This window comes from Gymnogyps californianus, chromosome 12 (genome assembly GCF_018139145.2).
Source record: "Gymnogyps californianus isolate 813 chromosome 12, ASM1813914v2, whole genome shotgun sequence".
Classification (NCBI taxonomy): Eukaryota; Metazoa; Chordata; class Aves; order Accipitriformes; family Cathartidae; genus Gymnogyps; species Gymnogyps californianus.
In genome coordinates, this window is record NC_059482.1 from 19,698,425 (window position 1) to 19,720,857 (window position 22,433).

At 41.8% G+C, this 22,433-nt stretch overlaps 1 protein-coding gene across 1 annotated transcript in view; it reads left to right on the plus strand.

Moving 5' to 3' along the window:
- The first annotated feature begins 364 nt into the window (after positions 1 to 364).
- The window catches only part of SLC6A2 (solute carrier family 6 member 2), a 74,577-nt gene continuing 52,508 nt past the window's right edge, over positions 365 to 22,433 (plus strand). The window contains exons 1-2 of the mRNA XM_050903944.1: positions 365 to 394; positions 2,371 to 2,668. Of these exons, the coding sequence (XP_050759901.1) occupies positions 365 to 394; positions 2,371 to 2,668 (328 nt within the window). The remainder of the gene's footprint in view (positions 395 to 2,370; positions 2,669 to 22,433) is intronic.

Sequence of the window (22,433 nt, forward strand, 5' to 3'; positions counted from 1 at the left end):
CACATATATATATGCACAGTGACTTAATTCTCTTAGGAAATAAGCGGGGGCTTTCTAGATTCCTCCCACCATAGACATCGTGATCAAGCTCAGCTAATTGAGACCTTGTGGGGAAAAGGGTGTTCCTCAGCAAGGCCTTATTTTTCCGGAAGCAATATGGGAGTGCTGCTGTCTAGCACAGGAAGTCTGTACAGATTATTAAGGCAGTAATAGTCACGTGGAGAGAGGGGAACCAGGTTTAAAAAGGTCCTTACTGGCTAGGCTACAGCTTCAGCTCCCAGAGAGACTGCAGTCCCAGAGTGGTGGAAGGAAGAAGGAGGAATCTCCCTTCAGTCATCTTCCCCCTCCCCACAGGTACCAGAGAATGGGACAGAGACACCCCCAGTGCTACCTGGTGAGTCTGTCAGCAAGATGGCTTCAGGGCTCTGCAGCTGGGAGCAGAGGCTCTCCTTACGCCCAGAACAGAGCTTGTCCTTTATTAGCTGTGGGAGAATGGGTGTGCAGGCTCACTGAAACGCAGGGGAGTGTGGGCATATTTGGGGGCACTGCATATAACATGGGTACGTATTTGATGCATGTGGTGGCAGTGACTGATGGATGGTATGAGGAGTAAGCAACAGTGTAGCTGCGCATCAGTGTAAAAATGTGGGTTGTACTGCATGGGCAAACAGCAAGCGTTTACAGGGTCCTGTGTAATGACTGCACAGGGGAAGTACTTGCAGCACGTATGGCATGAAGTGTCAAAAAGAATAGAGAAAATGGTCTTATGTGGTGTATTTGGAGAAGATGAGGGCAGGAAATCATGGAATAACCGAAAGAGAACATATGAGCTGCATGTTCTAAGCATACAATTGCTCTGAAACAGTATAGCCACTGCTCAAATACTTCACCCAGATGAGGGCTTCAGGATCCAAGTCACAGCTTGGATCTTGGAGCTCGAACCAAGAGCTTTTTGTGAAGGCAGAAAATCTGCAAATTGACAATAGCTGTCTAACTAGCATCTTTGTAGTCTGTGGCCTAAAGAGAGGAGGGGAAGATGCCAATATGCGAGCTTTAACTCTGAGTTGGGATTCTTTTTCACATTCCAAGTTTGCATAGGAACCTGGTATTCCTTGTGAACTCTGACTAGCACCTTTTCATATATTACAATTATAATACTGTATTATCAGTCCTAGCAGAGTGAATAAGAACGGTAGGCTGTAACACCATCGAGAATCCTCTGCGATCTGACCTATTCTCACTGATGCCAAGCAGAAGGGAAGCTATTCAACACTGGGGAGGGGGAGCCAGTTTCTGCCTTTTGTGCTCAAATTTTATTCCCTTAACAGACATAGAGTTACTGCTCACAGCTGTAACAGGAAGAGCCCCTGAAAACCCCTTTCTACAGCTGTATTTAGCCAACTTTTGGCACCAATCACTGTTGTTCTGCCAGCTAATTCCTTGCTCATTTTACACGTAAAAGACTCAGGTCCCATTTAGAATAGCAGCAAATAGTTAATGTCCTGCAAATACCTCAACCTGACAACTGAATCCGACCAGCCCCACGCTTGCCAGGAAAGAAAAAGCCGGGCATCCATCAATCCCGGCGTAGGAGTACTAGCAGTGTCCAGCTCTGCCATTCAACCTGCACCCCACCAGGTTCTGATGTCAAAAGCCAAATTCTACTGTCTAACTAAAGCCACGCTAGCAGACAGGGGAAAGCTGCCTCTGTACCGCAGCTCAGCCGGGAAAGAAGGGAAGTGGGCAATCCAAACTAGCTCTACCTGTTGCCTGCTAACGGCGCGTTCAGATTGCTTGACCGGGGATGCGTAGTTTGCCTCGCGGGAAGGAGCAGCTCCGAGCGCCCCGCAGCCTGCGGCAGGACAAGCCCTAATTGTCTAACCCTAAGGTGAAGCTGCCGCTGGGGCACGAGGTGCAGCTCTGGCGCGGGGGCAGCGCGGGGCCGGACGGTGCGGGGCTCCGGCCGGCTCCGCTCTCCCCGGCTCAGCCGGCTCACGGCGCGGGTCGGGAGGCTCCAGCTCGGTCTCCACCGGCGGCCGGGGCAGGGGCGGCGTGCCCCAGGTGCGCCCGCGGCTCGGCAGGCTGCGGGCAGCGGTGCCGCGCCCGGCTGCCGGCCGCTCCCCCGCGGAGGAAGGGCGCGGGAAGCCCCGCTCCCCGGGGGCACACCGGCGGGCGCGGGCGCCGCGGTCCCCCCTCTCCCGCCTCATTTGCATGGCTCTTATTACGGCCGTGCCTCGCTCCTGCCGCGCTGACACCGGCGGGCTGGAGCGCGGAGTCGCCTCCAGCGGGAAGTGCACTTCCGTTATCTGCGCTCCCACACCCCGCCTCGCCCGCTCCCCCGCCTCAGCTCGCTCTCTCTGGATGTTTAAGGCAAGGATGAACAAACAGATCCAGCCCGACCGCAAAGTGTCGGTGGTGGCCCCCTTGCCGGACCGCGCGGGGCCGCCGCCCCCGAGGAAGGACGTGGAGCTGATCCTGGTGAAGGAGCACAACGGGGTGCAGTACACCAGCAGCAGCCTCCTGCCCGCCGCCCCCGCGCCGCGCTACGGCGCCCAGGACAGGGAGACCTGGGGCAAGAAGATCGACTTCCTCCTCTCCGTCATCGGCTTCGCCGTGGACCTGGCCAACGTCTGGCGATTTCCCTACCTCTGCTACAAAAATGGAGGGGGTAAGAGCACCGCTTGCGAGGTCTTTTTCCCCGGCCCCACGCCCCAAAGCCGCACCGCCGCAAGGGCGGCATCCCCTTCTTCTTCCCGGAGTTTCAGGGGGAAAGCCGAGAGCCGAGGCTTACCCCGCTGTGCCCGGGAGCGGTGCCGGACGGCGAAGGGAGGAGCGGCGGCACTGCCGCTCTGCCCCGGCGCTCCCCCGCTCCTCCCTTCGCCATCCGGCACCGCGCGTCCCGGCGAGCGGGGCACCCGCCGCGGCTCCGGGCCCCGGGAGCACACGGGTCGCCGCTCCGCGCCGTGCCGCTCCGCTCCTTCACGGTAAGGATTGCTCGCACGCCCCTCGGAGTTTAACTTAGTTTTGAGCACAGGCGTATGTGCCTTCTGCTGCCACTTCAGCCTGCTTAGCGCTTTTTTCGTTCGCAAAAAATAGCATGAAGAGGAAAAAAAAAAACAAACCAAAAACACTTGAGCAGAAAGACGGCATCTAGAAAAGTTAGCGCCGGACCACTGAAAGGTTTCTTGGGGGCAGTTTTAACGTGGGATCAGGATTTCTGCCCTCCATTCTGCAGTTTGGGGGTTCTTCCCCCCTCCAAAGTAGGCAGGAGACTTGGCACAAACAAAACCTCACCTCCTGCACAGTTTGGCAATGACAGCAACAAAAAAATTTACACACAATCACTACAGTTAGCTCAGATTGTCTGGCACATCTTCAGTAAGACCTTAACTCCGTCATCCCCTTTCATCTCCCTGAAATACGCTGTGTTGTCAGTGATGACTCCACACTGTGATGGAGTAACACCATCTGCAAGCCGGGCAGGTGCCTGGGGTGCTTTCAAATCACACATAGGAAGAACAGACCCTGCCTAGCAGATGGAGGACTGTTTGTGTGAATGGTGAATGATACAGATAGAAGAACTGCTAGATAGAAAGCATGTTCTGTACGATAGTTATGTATGTCTTGATAATGTGGTTGCCTGGTGATAAAGGCTAATGGTTCACACTTGTAGCATAAAATACTTGCTTCCTGTGAATTCCTGTGAAAAGAGGAATGCAGGATGGGAAAATCCCTATCAATTAACATGGAATTACACGCGTCCTTGGAACTCAATAGGATACTAGAAAGGATACTGAAACACTTGGTCTAGTTTGGCACCTCCAAAACTTCCGAGGGGAGTCAGAAAATCTCTCTGCTTACCACCCAGACAGGCTGAAGAAAGTAGTTAGTACTGAAAAATAACCTCCATCCTTATTTCATTCTGTCCAAAAATAATTCTAGCAATTCACACTACAGCAGCACAATGCATCATGAACCCAGCAGGCTTCCACGGTGTCAGGCACAGGTGTAGCAGCAGCATCGTTCATGCCACTCAGTACATATGCACCATTGCCAGATCTCCAGGGCATCTGGCAATTTTTAGGGAAAGAGATATATTCCCCTATCTCACATTGCATAAGGTGACACCCAGGGTGCTTGAACTCTTTTCTGTCGTATTTTGGGTCACTTAATTTCCTAACCTGCTTCCTTTATAATTTGCTGCTAGCTCAGGCACAGGAGGTTAACGGTCTGCAACTCTTGCATTTTGTTTAGTCTCCATATATTATCTTATGTCAGTTCAGCTAGAGAAACCTGGGTCTTCATTAGCATCTTTTAATTCAAATACTTCCAAATTGCAGTGGAGAGAAAGCTAACCACATCACAGCTACAAGAGGCACCTTTCAGTGAAAAGTTTGCACCAATTCTTCCATACCATCAAAGTGAAATAAGACCTTTACAAGCAAAGGTAGAGAGGCCCTATGCTATCAAAGTCTATAGAATGACAGAACTGCTTACTGATACAGAGATTATAAACACTCGTTTACTCTGCTCTTCAATAGAGAACAAACTGCAGTAAGAAGCATCTCAATCAACACCTAGGATGTCATTTTTGAACACATACATAATACCACAACATCCTTTACTGGCACTTAAAATACTTATTTTACCATAAAAGCAAAGATGGGATAATCCTGATGATCAAAAACCATCAACAATGGGCTTTTCCTAAGGAGGTGTTCTCATGGAGGACATCAGATAGCTAACCTAGACAAAGACACATCGGCTGTGGCTAATAGGGGGACAAACTAATTTTTACAGTTTGATTGTGTTTGGCTTAATGACGTTTAATCATATCTAGATATTGAGATTATTCTTCTTTTTCCATGCTGTTTGATAGAGTATGGCCATCAGCATATCAGCTAAGAGCATTCAGTCATGACAGAATTTCCAGGATAGATCCTGCGCTGAGAAGTGGGGAATGCAAATATAGCCAGGGACTGGTTAACAGTTCTCTTCCTTCTCTTTACAACAATTGTCTCTATGGTATCTTTTTCCATCCATTGCCTCCCCTGTTGGACATATATATCAATTTCGTTTAGTAGAAACTCCTGTAAGAGATTCAGACTCTAAAAGTACTGAGTTTCAAGCCAACTCGGTCCCCTCTCTCTTTCATACTGGGTTTGGGAGCTTGTTGGCTCTATGGGTAAATTTTCCTACAAGACCAAAGAACATGAGGCAATGGGCAGAGCTATGCGTTATTGTTGGATTTTGTCGATACCTTTGCAGTCCTAAATCACAGATATTCTTAAACATCTTTTTTTTCACATTGCTACTGCAGGAGGGAACCTTTCTAGCACTAGAGCAAGTTTTTCTGCCTCAAAAAAACAATCCAATAGGTTTCATATAACTGCTGTCTTATGTATCTCCATACAGAAGACGTAATAAAAATAAAGGTACTAATAGACATGGAGAAAATTTAATTTCATTATCTTAGTAGTTTTGCTGGACTCAAGCAAGCTAAAGAGACAAAATCAGGTGGCATTTCTATACTTGTATAACATGTTCAGACTTGCTCTTTAAAAAAAGTTTTACAAGATGCTCATAATAGGGTTACAGTTTGCCTTTTGATATTTATAAGGAGCTACTAAAGGAAAAAAAAAAACCAAAACAGATTAAACTTCAGTTGGATGGCATGTATAAAGTAAATCAGTGGAAGGAAAAATGTTTCCTTTCCTCTTCCTCCCTCAGTTTCTCTTTATTCTGAAAGCCTCAGCAATTACTCAGCCTCAGCAATTTAACTAGAGCTGACTTTAGACACAGATAGTCAAATGTGGGTTACGAACTTGTGTATCTTCAACAGATTGATACAAAATAGGCAGTGAAAAGGAAGCACGTTGCAATGCCATAAGTCCTAAGCCACTAAAGTATTTTAACACTTGTTTTCAGCATAGCTTGTGCTATCTAGCAAAAAGAAATCCTGTTATCCTTCCAAAATCTACACCCACAGAGGTTCTACAAATGCTCTTACATGTTGAACAGCAGCGTCAAGGACATGGAAGTGGTAGAAAATGGCATCCCCTTTTACTTCTGAAAAAAGTGATGTGAGTGACGTGTGGACTGTTATGTTTCTAAGACTGGCTATGATTAATTTAAGATGCCAGCAGACACACTAAGGGCCTTTCCATGCTTGTAAAAATAGGTGGTTCTCAATAAAGCATGAGAACTTACAGGAACTCAGAAGGAAAGTATAAATACACACTGTATTCCCTCATTCAAAGTTGAATTTTACAAGGACATGGATGCATATACACCCCCACTTTCTTCCTAGCCAAATCCTTGAGTTTCTTTCTTTGATAAACTCCGGGGAAATTTCCTGATTAAAAACTAGACATAACAGGCTTTTGGGTTAGATCTTGAAGTTCCATACATACAAAACTCCAATAGTTTACTTCAGTGAGTTTTACTTATACGAGGCATACACCACCCAGTGGTAGTTATAGAGACTTTTTTATGTTACATAACTTTGGAGACAGCACCGGTGGTGTTAACAAAAAAAATCTATTTGTATTTTAACAAGCTCCCAGTAACAAAAAGCTAGAGAGTAAGAAGCATCCAGCAGCACTAAAATGCTGAATGAATAGCCAGAAACATCTGTGTTTTGGGAGTAGCCTGCTGAAAGACCCCAATGGGACTTCTGCACAAAGATAGACGGCAGAATGTAACCCTTCTGTGAACAACTGTCATTTTTTGAAACATTCTTCTGCTATTAAAAAAAAAATCCCCAATCTTTAGTAAGATCTAAAAAGCTAATGCGTTTATTTTTTCTATCAGTTACCTACTTCCATAGGACTTGCCTGCCTTACAAGGGCAGAGACAGATCCAGTGGCTGTATTATAATATGAAACGGGCCGCAGAAAACTTTCAGGATGGTTTACTGTGAACAGACTAGATGAGATCTTGCCCTCACTGACTTCTTGGAAGCAGAATATGTCCACTATGTGCTCTAAACTACTTTATAAGATGATAGGGAGGCTCTGTACAGATGGTAAAATTCTGCAAGCTCTCGTTAAGCAGATAAGGCAACACTCCAGAAGAGGAAATTCTCAAACATCACCTTGTCAGTTTGGCTGATCAATAAACACCACAACTTACATGTATTTGACTGCTGCTCACAGCACAAAGGAAAAGCACTGTTTGCAGCAAATCAAATACTTTTTATGCAGTCCATTTGTGAGTGTTTCAAGGAGCAGGGTATGTCACTGGAGAAATCATCAACTACAGTCATTTCTACTGGCGATTCTCACAAGTGCTGTATCCTCATTATAACTCATGTCTGGCAAGAGCCCATTTTTCTTTTTTTTTTAAAAAGAGACTCCCTAGCTGTATGACTCTCTCTGTAAGTGGTCAACACCACTGTACTCAAAACAAGTCTTTATAACACATCCAACCTTTTAAGTGCTCCCCAGTCTGTAAGAGGCTATGCTGAATCAAAGAATAAGAAGAGTATTAAAATTAGACTCTTATCAACTTAGGGAAAGATTTACCCTGATATTTGGATTACATCTAAAATTTTACTGATGCCAAATGAAGTTGAGTAATGCCTAGTATGATTAACTGATGTGCTCACAGTGGGGGAGGATGATGCTCAGTCTTAGTTAACAAAGCTATTGTAGTTTTTGTACAAGATACTTTTAGTACTAATGTTCATTTTTGTTTCGTTTTCCTGCATAGTCATATGCAAAAATAATATTTTCCATTGAAATTTGTGGAAAAAGAATTTACCAACATAAAGTACTTTTTTTGTGAGCCAAAGTATTTGCAAGGTCAGTCATGTTCAGACTACTCACTAGGAAGCATGTAATTGTCAGATTAGTTACTGGAGACTTATTGTATCATAAGAATCAGATTAAGCTTTTCATGAATTTACGAATAGCTGCAGATAAATATTTTAACAGTTCTCTAGCTATCATAATATACACTTTTAATCTCCTCTGAAGCATTTTTAAAGTGTTTTTAGACCACAGTATTTTTAGAAGAAATTGTTTGCTTCAAAGAACAGTTCACCAGCAATGAATACACTTTAGAACAGAAGTACCTTACAATTTATCCTAATGCTCCCTCTCCTATTCATACTTCCATAAGCTGTAACGCAGGACTGAGCAATCCACAGCACAGGTACCAAAGGCAGCATACAACCAAATCCAAATATCCCCAAACAGGGCCAGCACAAAGTCAGGAGCCAAGAGCTGTCGCACATTGAGAACGACACCTGTGAAAGTATCACCTCCCACAGAGCTGTGAGCCTGGCTAGCGCACCGCTTCACCAAAAGCAAGCTATGTTGCTGACCAGCAGCACCTTGCCTTTCTACTAGGCTCTGCCCACTGCATTTTGCCAAGCATCTGCCACCAAATTTAATCACTATTTTGAGAAAGAATATAATCTGGCATTACACTTCAAAGGTGGATGACCTTTGCCTTGTAATATCAGGGTTTACATTCCAAAATAGCATTGATGATGATAGTAATAAATCAACTTTGAAGTAATCTCACTGCAAAGCCTACGCCAGGAGTTTGACTCATCAATCAATCAAAGCTTAGATGCAAATCTAGTGATTTTGGTTTCCTAATAAGGGGTTTTCAATTCCCATTAGCACATTGAACCAGTGACCTCAGATAGATTAAACTGTTATGCTGATCTCCACACTGTGGCCATGAGCTTTGGGCTCCCGGGCATTGTGTGACATTGGGGACAATGTTCAGTTGTGTGGTGTGACAGTACCTCCTTCCCCAGAGCTGGATTCAGTAGCCAGCTCACAGTTACTCTCTTCCCTTTCCCACATGACTTCATCACTTCTCTTTCCTTTCCTTGATCAGCCACTAATCATCTGGTGTATACAGAGCATAGATTCACCTAGGCTCACCAGCACTGTAGCTCACATGCCAGTTGCCAGCTGCTTCTCTGAAATTCCCTGTTCCCCTCTACATGTCGTCTTGGCTCCACAAAATAAGTCTTCAGAACTTTAATGTCTGCAGGGTTATAAGCTACTATGTCATACACCTACTACATACGAAGCATTATGAGTAATTGATAAGGAAGAACTGAATCTTTCTCACCCAGATCTTTCATCAGTTCTAAAATTCTAGTTTCTGACTCTGGGGTAAGATAGATACCATGAAATAGTGTAGAAGTGGTACACTATATGGACTCTCAGCTAAATACCTGGCTGAGCGGAGAAGTTATTTGTCCCTGAACAATTCTAGCAAGCCTTAGATTGACAATTTTACAAAGGTTCTAGAGATATTAAAGCATAGAAAGGTTCTAGACAAGATTCATAGTATTTAGCTTGACATTACACCTTAAGAGGCCCATCCTGTGATTAATGCAGGGCTAACATTCAGAACTGATCTAAGGGATGCTCCAATCAATCACCAAAACTGGTTTCCCACCTTTGCTCCTCCATGTTACCAATGCAATGGTAATTGCAGACATTAATCCAGACTATAAAAAAGCTGGTGTGAACCAAATGAGCTGTTCTGACAAAAGCAAAGATACCTCTTTCTAAGCACACTGAATGAACACATTTTAATTACCACTCAGAAGCACTTTATTCTGAAGTAAGAGGCAGAAAAGGCATCAAGTAGTAAACTTAGTTCTGTTGTTTGGAAATTTAAAATCTCTGCTTAAGGTCTTCCCACCCACCCACCCCCCTTCATTCCTGTATGCCCTTCTCAATTCTGCCGAGAAACTAAAGTACTGAAATATCCTTAGAAAGCCATTCCAATAGGCTATATATCCCTCCTGGACAGGTAAATTCTGAAAGTTGCATTAGGAAGCCTTCTACGTTCATGTTAACACCTATTAAAACAGATACAGGAGTTTCTTATAGTTTGGCTAGGGATCTCAAGTTTTGGATACTCAGTCAAGCTGAAATAGCAGGCACTTAAGCTTCATCTGTTTCTAGTCTGTTTTCTTACCAACATCTTTTTAAGCTCTTTAATAAATTCGCTGGGAGCAATGGAAAATAGAAAGGCCATATTAGGAGTGTAGCAGCCAACAGCCCTTCTTTACTGAAGAAACCAAAATACCTCTAAGGAGACTGAAACATGGTCTACACGGTTTGGGGGCAGAATTTCCCTTTCATCTTTTGGCAAAATATCACAAACCTGTCTGTCAGTTCAGTGAATAAGTGAATACAGCTCCAGTGGTCTAAAGATGTTATTTCAAGACAGATACTTTCCTCCCCATACTTACACCGATATGAAACAGAACGCTAATAAAACTACTTACACATAAGATCAGGAGGAACATACAGCTTTAGCGAGTGTTTAGATATGCTGTGAGGGAAATGACGATTAAAATCAGTCCACAAATTACTGAACCTCTTGCTGTGAATTAAAATGGAAACAAATGGTTTAAAGAATTTTGAGCAGTTCTGAGGAGCAACATCAAATAGCTCATGCCTTCATTTTTGCTATGTCTAATGGGAACCACATCAGCAACTCCCAGTTCTAAAGCCTTTGTCCTAGGTTAACCAACTGATGAAATAGTTAAGAACTGCAGTATGGCTCTCTAATATCAGTTTGCGCTGTAAACTCCACAGTATTTACATACATTGTAATTATTAGATGATGTTGTACCTAACTGACCTCAGCACTATAACAAAATAATAAACCATAACCAAATAAATTCTATACTTAGAGATATATTTATATTACAATATTGTAATTCAGGAGGCAGGAGACATTTAAATTTAGTGTCTTTGTAATACAGTTCTAGATCTTTCAGTACTACCTTGCTCTTAGTACTTTCCATTCTCTCTGTATATATCCTTCATATAGAATATACAAAACCATGATAATGAATTTGGGGGAATCTTGCAACTGACTCTTGACTTCTTGACTTGAAATGTGACAACAAGAAATTATTATTATTATTAAAGTTGAAATAAGTTGTATTCAGGACAACTCCACTGCCCCAATCCAGTTTCAGTGAAGAGTATGTAAAGATTCCAGGAATATCACACTGATTATAAACCTTCGGTTTCCCTTCCTCAGGGCATTTGGAGACAAAGGATTCATGTTAGTAGCCTATTACCCATGTCTTGACAACCTGTAATTCCTTCCTCTAACTACAGCTCCTTAATCTTCCCCTTCTCCCTGCCTCCAAGTTAAGTCTTGCACCTGTCATGGCAAGATTTCATCCTAATTGTGTAGGTCTTATGCACTGGTGCCAAGTCAGAATAGTTTCAAATGAAAGGCTTTACTGACACTCAAAACTTGACTTCCTAAAGATGGATATCTGAGTCCTTAAGGAAATCAGCACCAAAAGTGCCTAGACCCCCAATAATGCTGAGTAATCCCTGTTCTCATGGAAATTCTGGAGAGATAACTGTAGTATAATTCAGCATGTTAACTCCTGTATAGATTCAACAGACTTAATTTTAGCCATACAGATTTTGAAACCTTTAATCCATAAAGAAGGGGGAAGGAGGTCGGGGGAAATGGAAGGGAAACAGTTAAGTTCCTTGCCTTGTGACAAATTATTCTTCACGAAGACCACAGGAAAAAACCTCTAAACTACTTATCAAAGCTATCCTTTGTTTTATTTTCATTCTTCCTTCTCCTTTCCCCTATTCGCTAGTTAAACAAGTTTTGCAATCTCTCTCCTGAAGCATGGCAAAGGTGACAGCACAGTACACCACTATGAGAACTAGGGTCTACCATTCAGAAACAGAAACTGTCATCAGGGAGGTCTGGCTGCGTAAGCCACAGACTTCTTTACACTCATATTCATCCAAAGCACCAACTTTCCAGTGTACGGAATTCCGTGATAACATATTACTAAACAAAACTCGGACAGGATTGGGCAGGCAGTTGTCTTTTGCCAGTCCATAAATGTTTTTTATGACTAGCATTCTGATTGCTGGTATGCAGTAAGACAAGCTGCCCTTATTATACAATAAGCCTTTTTATAGAAGATGGTAATTTTTCCAGTGCTCCTACTCTTTAAGGCTTTATGAGCACAACCACTCACTTCCAAAAGCACAAGTCATTGCAGAAGCTGTGCTCTTCATGTAGGTATTAACTGGTTGCTATCGTTTGGCTATTACTATTGTTTAAGAATACACGCTAATTTAAGTGTCCAAAATAGGATCCAACACTCCCAGACCCGTGGTGTTAGACTACACAAATACAAACCCTTTCTTGGACTGCTTTGTTATAAACTGCTTCCCTAGAACAAACCGAGCATCAGAAGAGCAGTACCAGTTTGATCCCGCCCCATTGAAGTACACAGGAGTTGTGATTTCAACAGCAGAAGAACATTACTCCTTTACAGTCTTTATTTCAGAGCTGGAGAAAAATACTGCATGATTTCCAAGCACTGCAATTAGTGACAGAGTGAGTAAAAAGCCATGTCTTGCTATAGCACTCTTGTTAGTTTGAGAAATAGCTTTTGTGGCATTGATGTACAGGAAGGATTGTGGCCGGGTAATTGCATAGCATTCATCTTTACCAAAGTCTGCAGAACTGTGGGAAGCCGCTGGTTTTCTGGCCCATCGGCAGCATGGAAGAATACGCCCTATCTGATTGCCTCACTGACCATACAAACAAGCTGTTACCATGGTCCTAGCGTATATACTGAAAAAAGCAGCTGAGTATTGTGTATCTTATTTTTTGCTAGCTATTTATAATTTATTCTGCACCTTCTGAACTATGTGTACTGAATAGCACTTTTCACTGATTTAACTTTTATTTCTCTTTCTCTCTTCTCTTCTGTAATCAAACATCTCTTGCAATGTCTATCCTGAAGCATGCCAAAGGTGACAACACATTACTTGCCCTTAAGATCCGTATCTCAAGGAAAAGTATGATACTGATTCCAGTCAAATTCCAGTTTAATAAAAAAAGGGGGAGAGGCTGGACTTTTTCTGACACACCACTCTACAGAGCAGAATAACGGAAAACTTTTTTCAGACCACAAGGTGGAGCAGTAGATCCTTATTGATCTTAGTAGATCCTAACCTGATAATTAATGTAACAGCAACCTACTGCATTTATAGAAAAAAAAAAAAAATTAGTGCAGGACCTAACAGGGTGGCTCATGACTTTCAAATACAGAGCTGCCCAGTAATAGCAAAGATTGTTCCCAAGCAGACCCTTCTTGGATTTCCTGATTCATTTCATTTTTAAGACATGATAGGAGTGGCAGCTTTTAGTGATGCCTAATTCACATCAAGGAGCTCACTTGTCAGTATGGCCACAATGACAGCAAGGAGACAATCAATTGATAACAAGATGTTACCCCCTGAACATACCATTTTTTAAATGAGTGCAACATTGAAATGGAGATACAGTCTCTTCCTCTCAAGGAATGATACAGGAGGAAATAATTTCTCAAATACTAAGTTTAGGAGGTTCTCTGCAGTCCCCTCAAAAGATTTACCTTTGGAAAACAAACAAGCTCCACGCAGACTTTCACTACCATTCTACAGTAAAAAGCCTTGGGGTTTTTTTTCTTTTTCAACGTTAATGTAACCCACCTTCCAGCAGGTCTCAGCACCTTGCCTTCTTGGCAGAAGCATCATTATTTCACAACACCAGTAACAGAAAGCAAAGAGTTTCAGTGAGCAAGAATAATTAAGTATATTGGACAGACTATTATATTAGAAAGTTCAAGGCCAAATGTTATCAAAACATCAAGTTCACAGCTTAGAAGCTACTCAAAAGTATCTTTGCTACATGACTCTTCGTCAGCATGCAGGACTGTGTCTGTCTACTGACGTCCAGTAAGACCGATGCTAGAAGAAGGCTCAAAAGCTCGTGCCCCCAACTGAGGGATGATTATAGCTGTACATAGGCATCTTATTTATAAGATCTATCACAAAACTACGGAATAGCTTGTGCTGTGCAGTGCTTTTGTCTCCTCTCTAAAGAGAAATGCAGATGTGTCAATGAGATCATGAGGCAGGTGTTGGTGAGACCAGAGACACTCCAGGATTTTGTTTTGGGGAAGAGTTTGATCATTTGCTCCTTTTCTGCAGTTTGTTTCTCATTTATGTATGGCTCTACAGCCTTAGTTAAAATCAATAGATTCGTAAACCACAAGGGAGAAATCCTGACCCAGCTGAAGTCAATGGGTGGTTTTTTTTTCCATTGACGTCACCAGAGCCAGGATTTCAACCCAAATAACAGACATCTCTCTCTTAAGGACTCCTAAGTAGACAGGATTTCCAGACTGAGAATTATGTGAGAAGAAAAACAGAGTAAAGTAATAAAAAACTATTCAGACTAAACTGATATAGACGACTTCCACTGACTAATAACTGATCTTCACTCAGTGCAACAGCTCAGTACTTTACCTAATAAGCAAAATGTCAGGACTTACATAGATGATGGTCATTATTACACAAAATGAATTTATTCTGTGAGAGTTAGACTATGACCTTGGCATTCTCCTATGTAGGGCTCAAGCAATAAAAAAAAAAGTACTATTTTAAGAAGTGCTTTTTACTCTCACAGTTTCATAGAGACAAAGGATTAGGCAAGAATCTCTTTCTAGCTCTCAAGGCTAAAGAGAAAAGCTGGGAAAATACAAAGCAAGTACAAGACTAAAAGCCAGCAGGCAAATAAAAGGATTGGACTAGAAGATCTTACATTTTAAGACATTTTAGATTATTCTGGGGCCTAACCCATGGGTTTTGAACTTTTGAAATTGGCAGTTGTAGGAATACAGCTGGCATCGGTTACTCTCTCTCCCTTGACTCTTCCCTAAAAGAAAGTGACAGAAAATAGTTACCAGGCTATTCCTAAATTGCAGGTTAATCCTTTATTTATGCATACAGAGGCTGATGACAAAATCACTGTCTCTAACCCTAAATCCAGAGATTTTGAGATCTTCAAGATCACCGACGTTCTTCCTTCTAAATACTGTTTTACAGTCATGAGGTATTATGTGTTCAAAAGCTGTTTAGAAATACGAAAAAAAATATAGCTGTGTGGTAAGTTGAAAACACCGAGCTCAGCCACACTGATTTATCATAAGGTCTGAGTAATCAGCGAACGAAATTGCCCCACAGTGTGCCCTAGCAGAAGTTTGCACTGTGATGAAACAAGAAGGATTTTGCTTCAAACTGTTAATAGGCCTCTGCTTCATCTTGGCAGTGAGCTATGACGGGCCCTGAGGTCATTTTCACATTCTTCTATGGCATTTCAAGCTAGGAGGCCCTGTGCAGAATGGCAGTGATAAAGCATGTACTGGACAGCTTGAACTGAGGGGAAAATTTACTTCATTGCTTGAAGCTTATTAGGAAAATAGTCCCCTAAATAAGAACAAACATAAAGCTCAGGTTTCAAACTTAAATAAAAACTTTTGTCTGATTAATTCCCACAGAAGAGGGAAAGTAGTCAGACAGAAAATGAAGGAAGGGTGTTGCTAGCCAGTACAGCTGGATTGATGCATTACTGTTGTGGTTTCCTACTGGTCCAGGTGAGACTCAGTTTACCCTTTGGAGCAAGGGAACGTCAAGAGTAGTAGTTCTTATAATCCTCCTGTTGCAGCAATGCTACTGAAAAGTTTTGCTTTGTGCCCACAATGCCCAATTCTCAGAGACCCCACCTGATGGCTCTGCATTGCATACAGAATATTATCAGCACTACCCTATGCCAAATACAGATTTTTTCCAAATGGAAAGGTTTTCTGTGAAGAATGCTGTGACAGTTTTTGTGAAATTCTTGTGTTCAGTGCTAACAGTACAGAGTAAAGAAGCCACAACCATTTGGAAGCTACCCTTGCCCAGACCTTCCAGAATTTTAGCACAATCCAATAGCAACTATAATCTTTGATAAGAGTACAGGGTTGTGCATTGTTCTAGGCAATTACGCAGTAGTAGCCACCACAGTAATGGTAAATTTGCCAAAATCATTGCTAACAGCATCACACACAGCCATTAAAGTTTACAAATAAATAAAATTGATGCAACATTCGTCTTATATAAGAAAATATTATTTGTGGCTAGATAGCATACTATCCATTTCAAAATGTGTGAAATCTGTACTTTGTAGTTTATATAGCATGTCTAAGAAATATAGAGGTACCAGAAAACTGTACATAAAGAATACTTCCCAGTAGTGTTGACAGAAAACGTAGGTGGGTTTTAATAAAACACAGAGAATGGCTTTATAGTGTATGTAACTGTTTGCCTTCTACTTTAAAGCCCTGTATAAACATGCATGATATGTAGTTTACAGTATAGTTATTCTGCTTCCTTTAGTGGCATCAGAAAGAACATTCATCCTGAAGGCTTCATGACTGAGAGTAAAGGTTAGATTTACTAGAATTTTCTTACAGTTAGGAACGTGTAACTGTCTCATACTTCTGTGATAGAACATAACCCTTTACTGACAGGAAGAATTTAGAGGATTCTGTTGTGCAAGAGTTTGTAAAGATTAAGACAGTACAGAAAGTATTACACTATTACAAATAAATCTCTAATAAAGCCTGGAAGGAAAAGAAATGTTTTGCTTTGGTCATTGCATCCAAAAATTGGAGTTACAACTTAAAATTAGATTAATCACTAAATGGTAAGGCAAGTTTTAAGTATACCTCAGAGTGTTTATACTTGATTCTCCTCTAGCAGAATTTCAAGGCATCTACCTCCTATTGGTTTGTACATTAATCCTCTTCAAAGCTGCCTGGCACTTGTCTAGAGCTGATTTAAGATGTCTTAAGCACTTTGTTTTACCCTGGCACAGTTATGAATCTCATGCTGCCTAAAATGGGTCCTGCGTCCTCTCCAGAGGCTGCTTAACTTTAGGGCTGTTTTTTATTTTGACAACCTGCAAAAGAAAAGCAGTCTTTAAGAGAAACACCCTCTATCTGAGGCTGTGTTGTGAACCAGAAATTGCACTGTTACACGTACAGAACAAAGCACATTTAACATGCCTTGTCTCACTGTGTACATTAGCTACTACTGTGGCTCTAATTAGCTCTGCCAGGGCAGTCGTATCACCTCATATTAGGCACCCAACACAGGTGGCATAACTAGGAGGTGAGTCTCCCCGTGTATACCCTGTACAATGTACACAGGACAGCGAGCAGCTCCCGCAAGGGCAATCCTGAGAATGTTAGAAAGAGTGGAAAGACGAAAGCAAGGACTAACACTGCCTATATGAGGGGCTGAAATCCAGAGGATTCATCCCAGGCTCTTTTCTCATAAGGTGGAGGAACATCTCAGGGATATAAACCTGGCATTCCTGAAGCATCAAATGCGCAACTCAAAGTGGGTACCATAACTTAATGTGGGTACAAAACGTGCCCACATAACTCTTCAAGCTGCCAATATATGAACCTGCTACACCAAGAAATACCTGTAAGGTGGGAATTTTAGACAGAAAAGCAGGAATCACTATTACACTGTAATTCATTAGTTTAGTTCACTCAGTCTCTTCAGATTATAAAAAGAAGGCTGAAACACTTGACTGCAGCGCTTAAGCATTTTCTCAGGAGGGAAATATAAAGTATTGCAGGGTATTTCAGTTTATCAGGGAAAGCACAGCCACAATCAAATGTCAGATATATTCAAATTAGAAATAATGATGTTTTTTTAAATTATTTTTTATAACACCAAAGTTATTAACCTATTAAATAAACTACCAAAAAAAGCGAAGGATCTGCCTGGTATCTTCAAATCAGGACTGTACGTTTTTCTGTCTGAAACTCTGGTTTATGTTAGACAGGAAGTTAGATCAAAGTGTCTAACAATCCATTCTGGCATCAAAATCAGATGGATCCATGAATTTTGAAAACATTCATTTTCATTTACAGCTGACTGAGACAAAACAAACACAAATGAACATACAAGTTCTCTGAGAAGGGAAAGAAAACTATGACTAACAGTCTGTATCTGAACCGAAGTAAAATTGTAGTTGCCAAAATCTCCCTGGCACCAAGCAAGGACTTCCCTACCCTTAAGAGACAGCTAAACCTGATGAAGTAGTATTTCCTTTCACGTACATGACTATATTCTGTACATCACAGAAAACAGTTTTTCAGTACACACATTTCAAGGAAAACTTATCACATGAGGTTGTGTTGTTATGGATTTTCTAGTGCTGGAATGCAGCAAAACCTGCTTATCTTGATCCACAAGCTCACAGCAAATAGCTTCTGATGTCTTCATTCAAAAATATTTTTAGCCATGGATGTTCTGCCACCAATAAATCAGGGTACAGTTTGACAGACACTTGATTTTGTACATCTCAAGTACAGCCTACACCTTACATGGGTGGTTTTGGTGATATGCAACTGCAGGTGAATATATCCTTGTGTCACCCCTAATAATTGCAAGGTTGGCGAAAAAACACGAATAGAACACTCCTATTAATAAAATGATAGAATAGTATTTTTTCCTCTTAATTTAGCATCTCTTAAGCTTCCAGTCATGTCTATTGCGAAGCAGCAGCATTCTCCAGCTAGGCATCTGCACACTGACCCGGCAGTCCAGTACTATGCACTTCCCCTAACCAGCACCTTCTGAAGAGCTTGTGAACTAGAAAGTTTGCCGTTTTGTTCCCAACAGTGTTAGCTGTTCCAGGAAAGGATACTACCACTCCTACAAACGCTGTCCTATTGAACATTAGTAGTAGGGATTTCATAAATCACATCACAAAACAGTCTACAAACTGGCTCCACATTCCACCTCACTTACTCTCTCATTTCTTGTTTAAACCAGCCAGGTAGTTAAAAAAGAAAAAGGCGTAAAATCAACAAGATGGATTTGGGCAGGAATGTTAGTAGCTAGACCTTCACATTGTTACAAACTCCAGGTTATTTACCTACCAAACTACTGTCAAAACTCACCTTGATGCTAACTCATTTATTTAGAAACAAAGGGGCCAGCTCCAATAGTACCTCTGCTACAAGGAGGCATAATGTAAAAACAAAAGCTATCACTGCAACCTTGTAAAGCAGATTTTTGGACTTCCTACGGTCACACTCACAGCAGAAGATGGGAATAGCTCCTAAGCTAGCAGCAGTGAGAGTGTTGTGAAGGTCAGCAGCAGGAACCCCCCACAAAGCTCCAGAGCTCCCGCTGCCACACTGGCCATTCTTAGACCAACCTGATTTGTATTCTCTCAAACCCACCATGTCTCTCTATTTATTCTTTAATTTCCTATCAAACAACATAGGCCAGGGTTCTCTTCTTGTATGTTCCTGCGATTATCTTTAAACTACACACTTGTAAATGTGATCATTTAATTAATTTATGTAAATAGGACCTTAGCCAATGACTTGGGTGTTATTTATGAATGAATCATGCTGCTCTGAGTGGCTGGGTATATTTAACTCTCATTAATTTGTTCAAAATAGCTACTAATGGGTTTCTTTAGCTCATTACTCTTGTAACAAAAAGCCAGAGAGATGACTGGGTTTGCATGGAAGGGCTTGGGTAACCCTTTCTGTTACAACCCAGTGATCAGCTTATAAATAGACTGCACTTCAAGTCACTTCAAGTGATGTCAAGGCAGTAGCAGGTTAACAGCTCAAGACAAAAAATGCAGGCTTCAGCTGGCATCAGACCATGAACAGCATTGAACCATTTCTGGAAACTATTTGTTTTTGCTTCCTTTTGAGTGAAAGGAACGCTATTAAAATTGGAATTGTGGAAAAACTGAAGGCTCTGAGCCCAAATTGAGAGTAGAAATATAAATAGGTTCAAATCTAGCAATGGTTTGTTAGAGGGAGTAGCTATATAAGGGCTTCAAAAAAAACATGTCACTCACAGTGGTATAGCTCCACTGGTTTTATGATTCAGAAATACTTTCCATGAAAAAGGTTGCATACTTGGAAGATTTTATTGCATACTTGGAGGATTTTATATGTGCAAAGTGCTACTGAAGTTTTTATAGTATGTCATGTGATCTGTTTTGCAGAAAAATGTTATTTTTTACTATTATAATCTATTGCTGGCTAGGCTCAACATCATCATACAGCTGCTGTTGAAATCATCATCTTGGCTTTGACACTGAGGTTACATTATGCTCCTTTGTATCTCTGACTTCTCTTTGCTGTACCATGCAAACCCTTATTGCTTTTAATCTCAAGTCAGTAAAGGTCTACCCTTCCACCCCTTCTTCCCAGGAGTCAGCAGCAGGCTCAAGCTCGCCTCCTTCAGAGGTGCCCTTGGTGGCTGGGCAAGCCAGCTGGCAGCTTATCTGCTGAAGAGCCAGAATGTCATGTACTAAGAAATGCCTGCCTTTACGATTACCTAGTTTTTCCACCTATGGTGATCTTGTACAATCTAGATTTCAAGATCTCTGCATTGGGGACTTCCTTTTTCATTCATAAGTCTACACAGATTAGAGTTTCCACCCATTTTCCTCGTTGTCCAAGCAAACATACTGCATTCTATCAACTGTTTGCTGATATTGTTTGAAGTACTGTTTATTCTGTATGAAAAAAACAAGCAATGTTGATCAGATACAGAGATTAGCTTGTATTTCAGTTCACCAATTGGGAGATCTTTGTTTTTAGACTCTTTTCCTGCACAAATACTGGAAACTCTCCTATCTGAAAATATACTGCAATATTTGCTCAAATTTTGTTGTTTTAGCAGACATCCCCGCCAGCTAACATTTTGACTAGAATAACCATGGTAACAAACGCAGAAGGCTAACCAGCACAAATAGTTCAAAGTTGTTTCAACTAGCCCTGTCCTGGCCTGCTTCTTGTATGTGCATCAACAAATCCTTTTAGGATAACAGCAGCTGTTTAAATGATTCTTTTCAGTCATTAGTAAATTAATGCTTCTTTCTTTCTGGTATTTAAAAGCGAGATGAGACCTCCTTGTAGGACTGAGAGAAGCATTTAGAGCTGTATTCCTCTTTGCTTCCCACCCCCTAGGATGCTGTGAATGCTGAAGAACAGAGGGAGGAGACACTCTGTGTGTCGATTCTGTTATACCAAAATTAAGAAGTTGTTTTGGCACTGAACACAGGAATGCAAAGCCTGTCTTGTATTTTGTCCTTCATTAATTAAATTAATAGTTTTTTAAAAAAACTTCTGTGTAAGTTTCCACTTGAAGTTTCACACAGATGGTTCTTGTAGAAGCAGAGGGTTTGACCTAATCTAGTTTTGCATAAGACACAAGGCTGTCTTAACTCCATGTATACACTGGTACCTTAAGGGATGTATATGGATCTCATGAAACCTGTTAACAGAGAGATGTAGCAATTTGCAACAGTCCAAGGCCAACCTGTGGCTTTTGAGCTGCATGTGACTCAGTAGCAAGTCAAGTATGGTTCTTACGCCAGGGCTGTATTACAGATGTTAATTACTTCAGATTTTTAGCTGTAAAGGGAAATGGGGAACCATTAGGGATCGCTGAGACCAGTGTTGCCTTGTGGGATGCAGCTGTGTGCTCAGCCCCATCCCATCATACAGTGGGGGAGTGGAATTCCCTCGAGTGCTATCAGTGTGTTACTGCCAATGCAGCAATCCCACAGATTGCATTCCCTCAGCTCGCTGAGGTAGGTAGATCTTGGCAAGCTAGTCTGAAGTGTTAGCCAAACTGTGTGCTCCCTAAGAGTTCAGCTGCCTGGGCTACACAAATCTGACTGGCCCCTTGGATTCATGCAATTCAAGCACAGCAGTTTCTGTGGTCAGTGGCACAGGCAGGAGCAACACAGCTGGCATCGTGTCACTCTTCCTAACACATTTTGACTTCATAAACCAGGTAGGCATTAACAGCAAGACTGCTCCTTCAGAGAAGTCTGATACGATGCTCAAATTCACACCAGTGGACCTAAAGCAAGAGGCCCACCGGGATGCCGGTTTGCCTCCTCCCTGGCCCACAGGATGTTCACACATGCAGGACAGTATGAAGCCTCCTTCCGAACAACACCTCTTGTTCATAAGATACTGTACACAAACCAGTCCTATGATGGAGCCCCTGTGCAATCACAGAGTGAGGTCGAACCTGTATCACACATATGCTTTTTATAAGCATTTGCATACCATTTTACTTTGCAGCAATTTGAATGATACTTTGACCATCATTCATTTTCCTTTGAAGTGCCCATGATCTCAGAAAGGGTTCAGTGAACACCATGAATTTTGATTCTGGATATTGCCTAGGAAGAGAAGAGCAAATATCAAGATATTTACAAAACACCTGACTTTTTGGGTTTTTTTACCTAATCAGAAGCTGCTAAACAAGAAGTTTCCAGAAGTCTCCAAAATATTAAGTCAACTTAATGTGACTAAGCACCCTTACTTTGATATTTATCTCAATTTCAAAATACTTCAGTCATTTAGGTACCTGAAAAGTAACCCAGCTATGAAACCCTGCCATACTGTGTAACTGCTCTTTGCTGAAAATTACACCACACCTTATTAATCCCTTGCGGGGGCAGGGCGGGGGAAGAAAAAAAAGAAAGAAACCTCGTTTAAC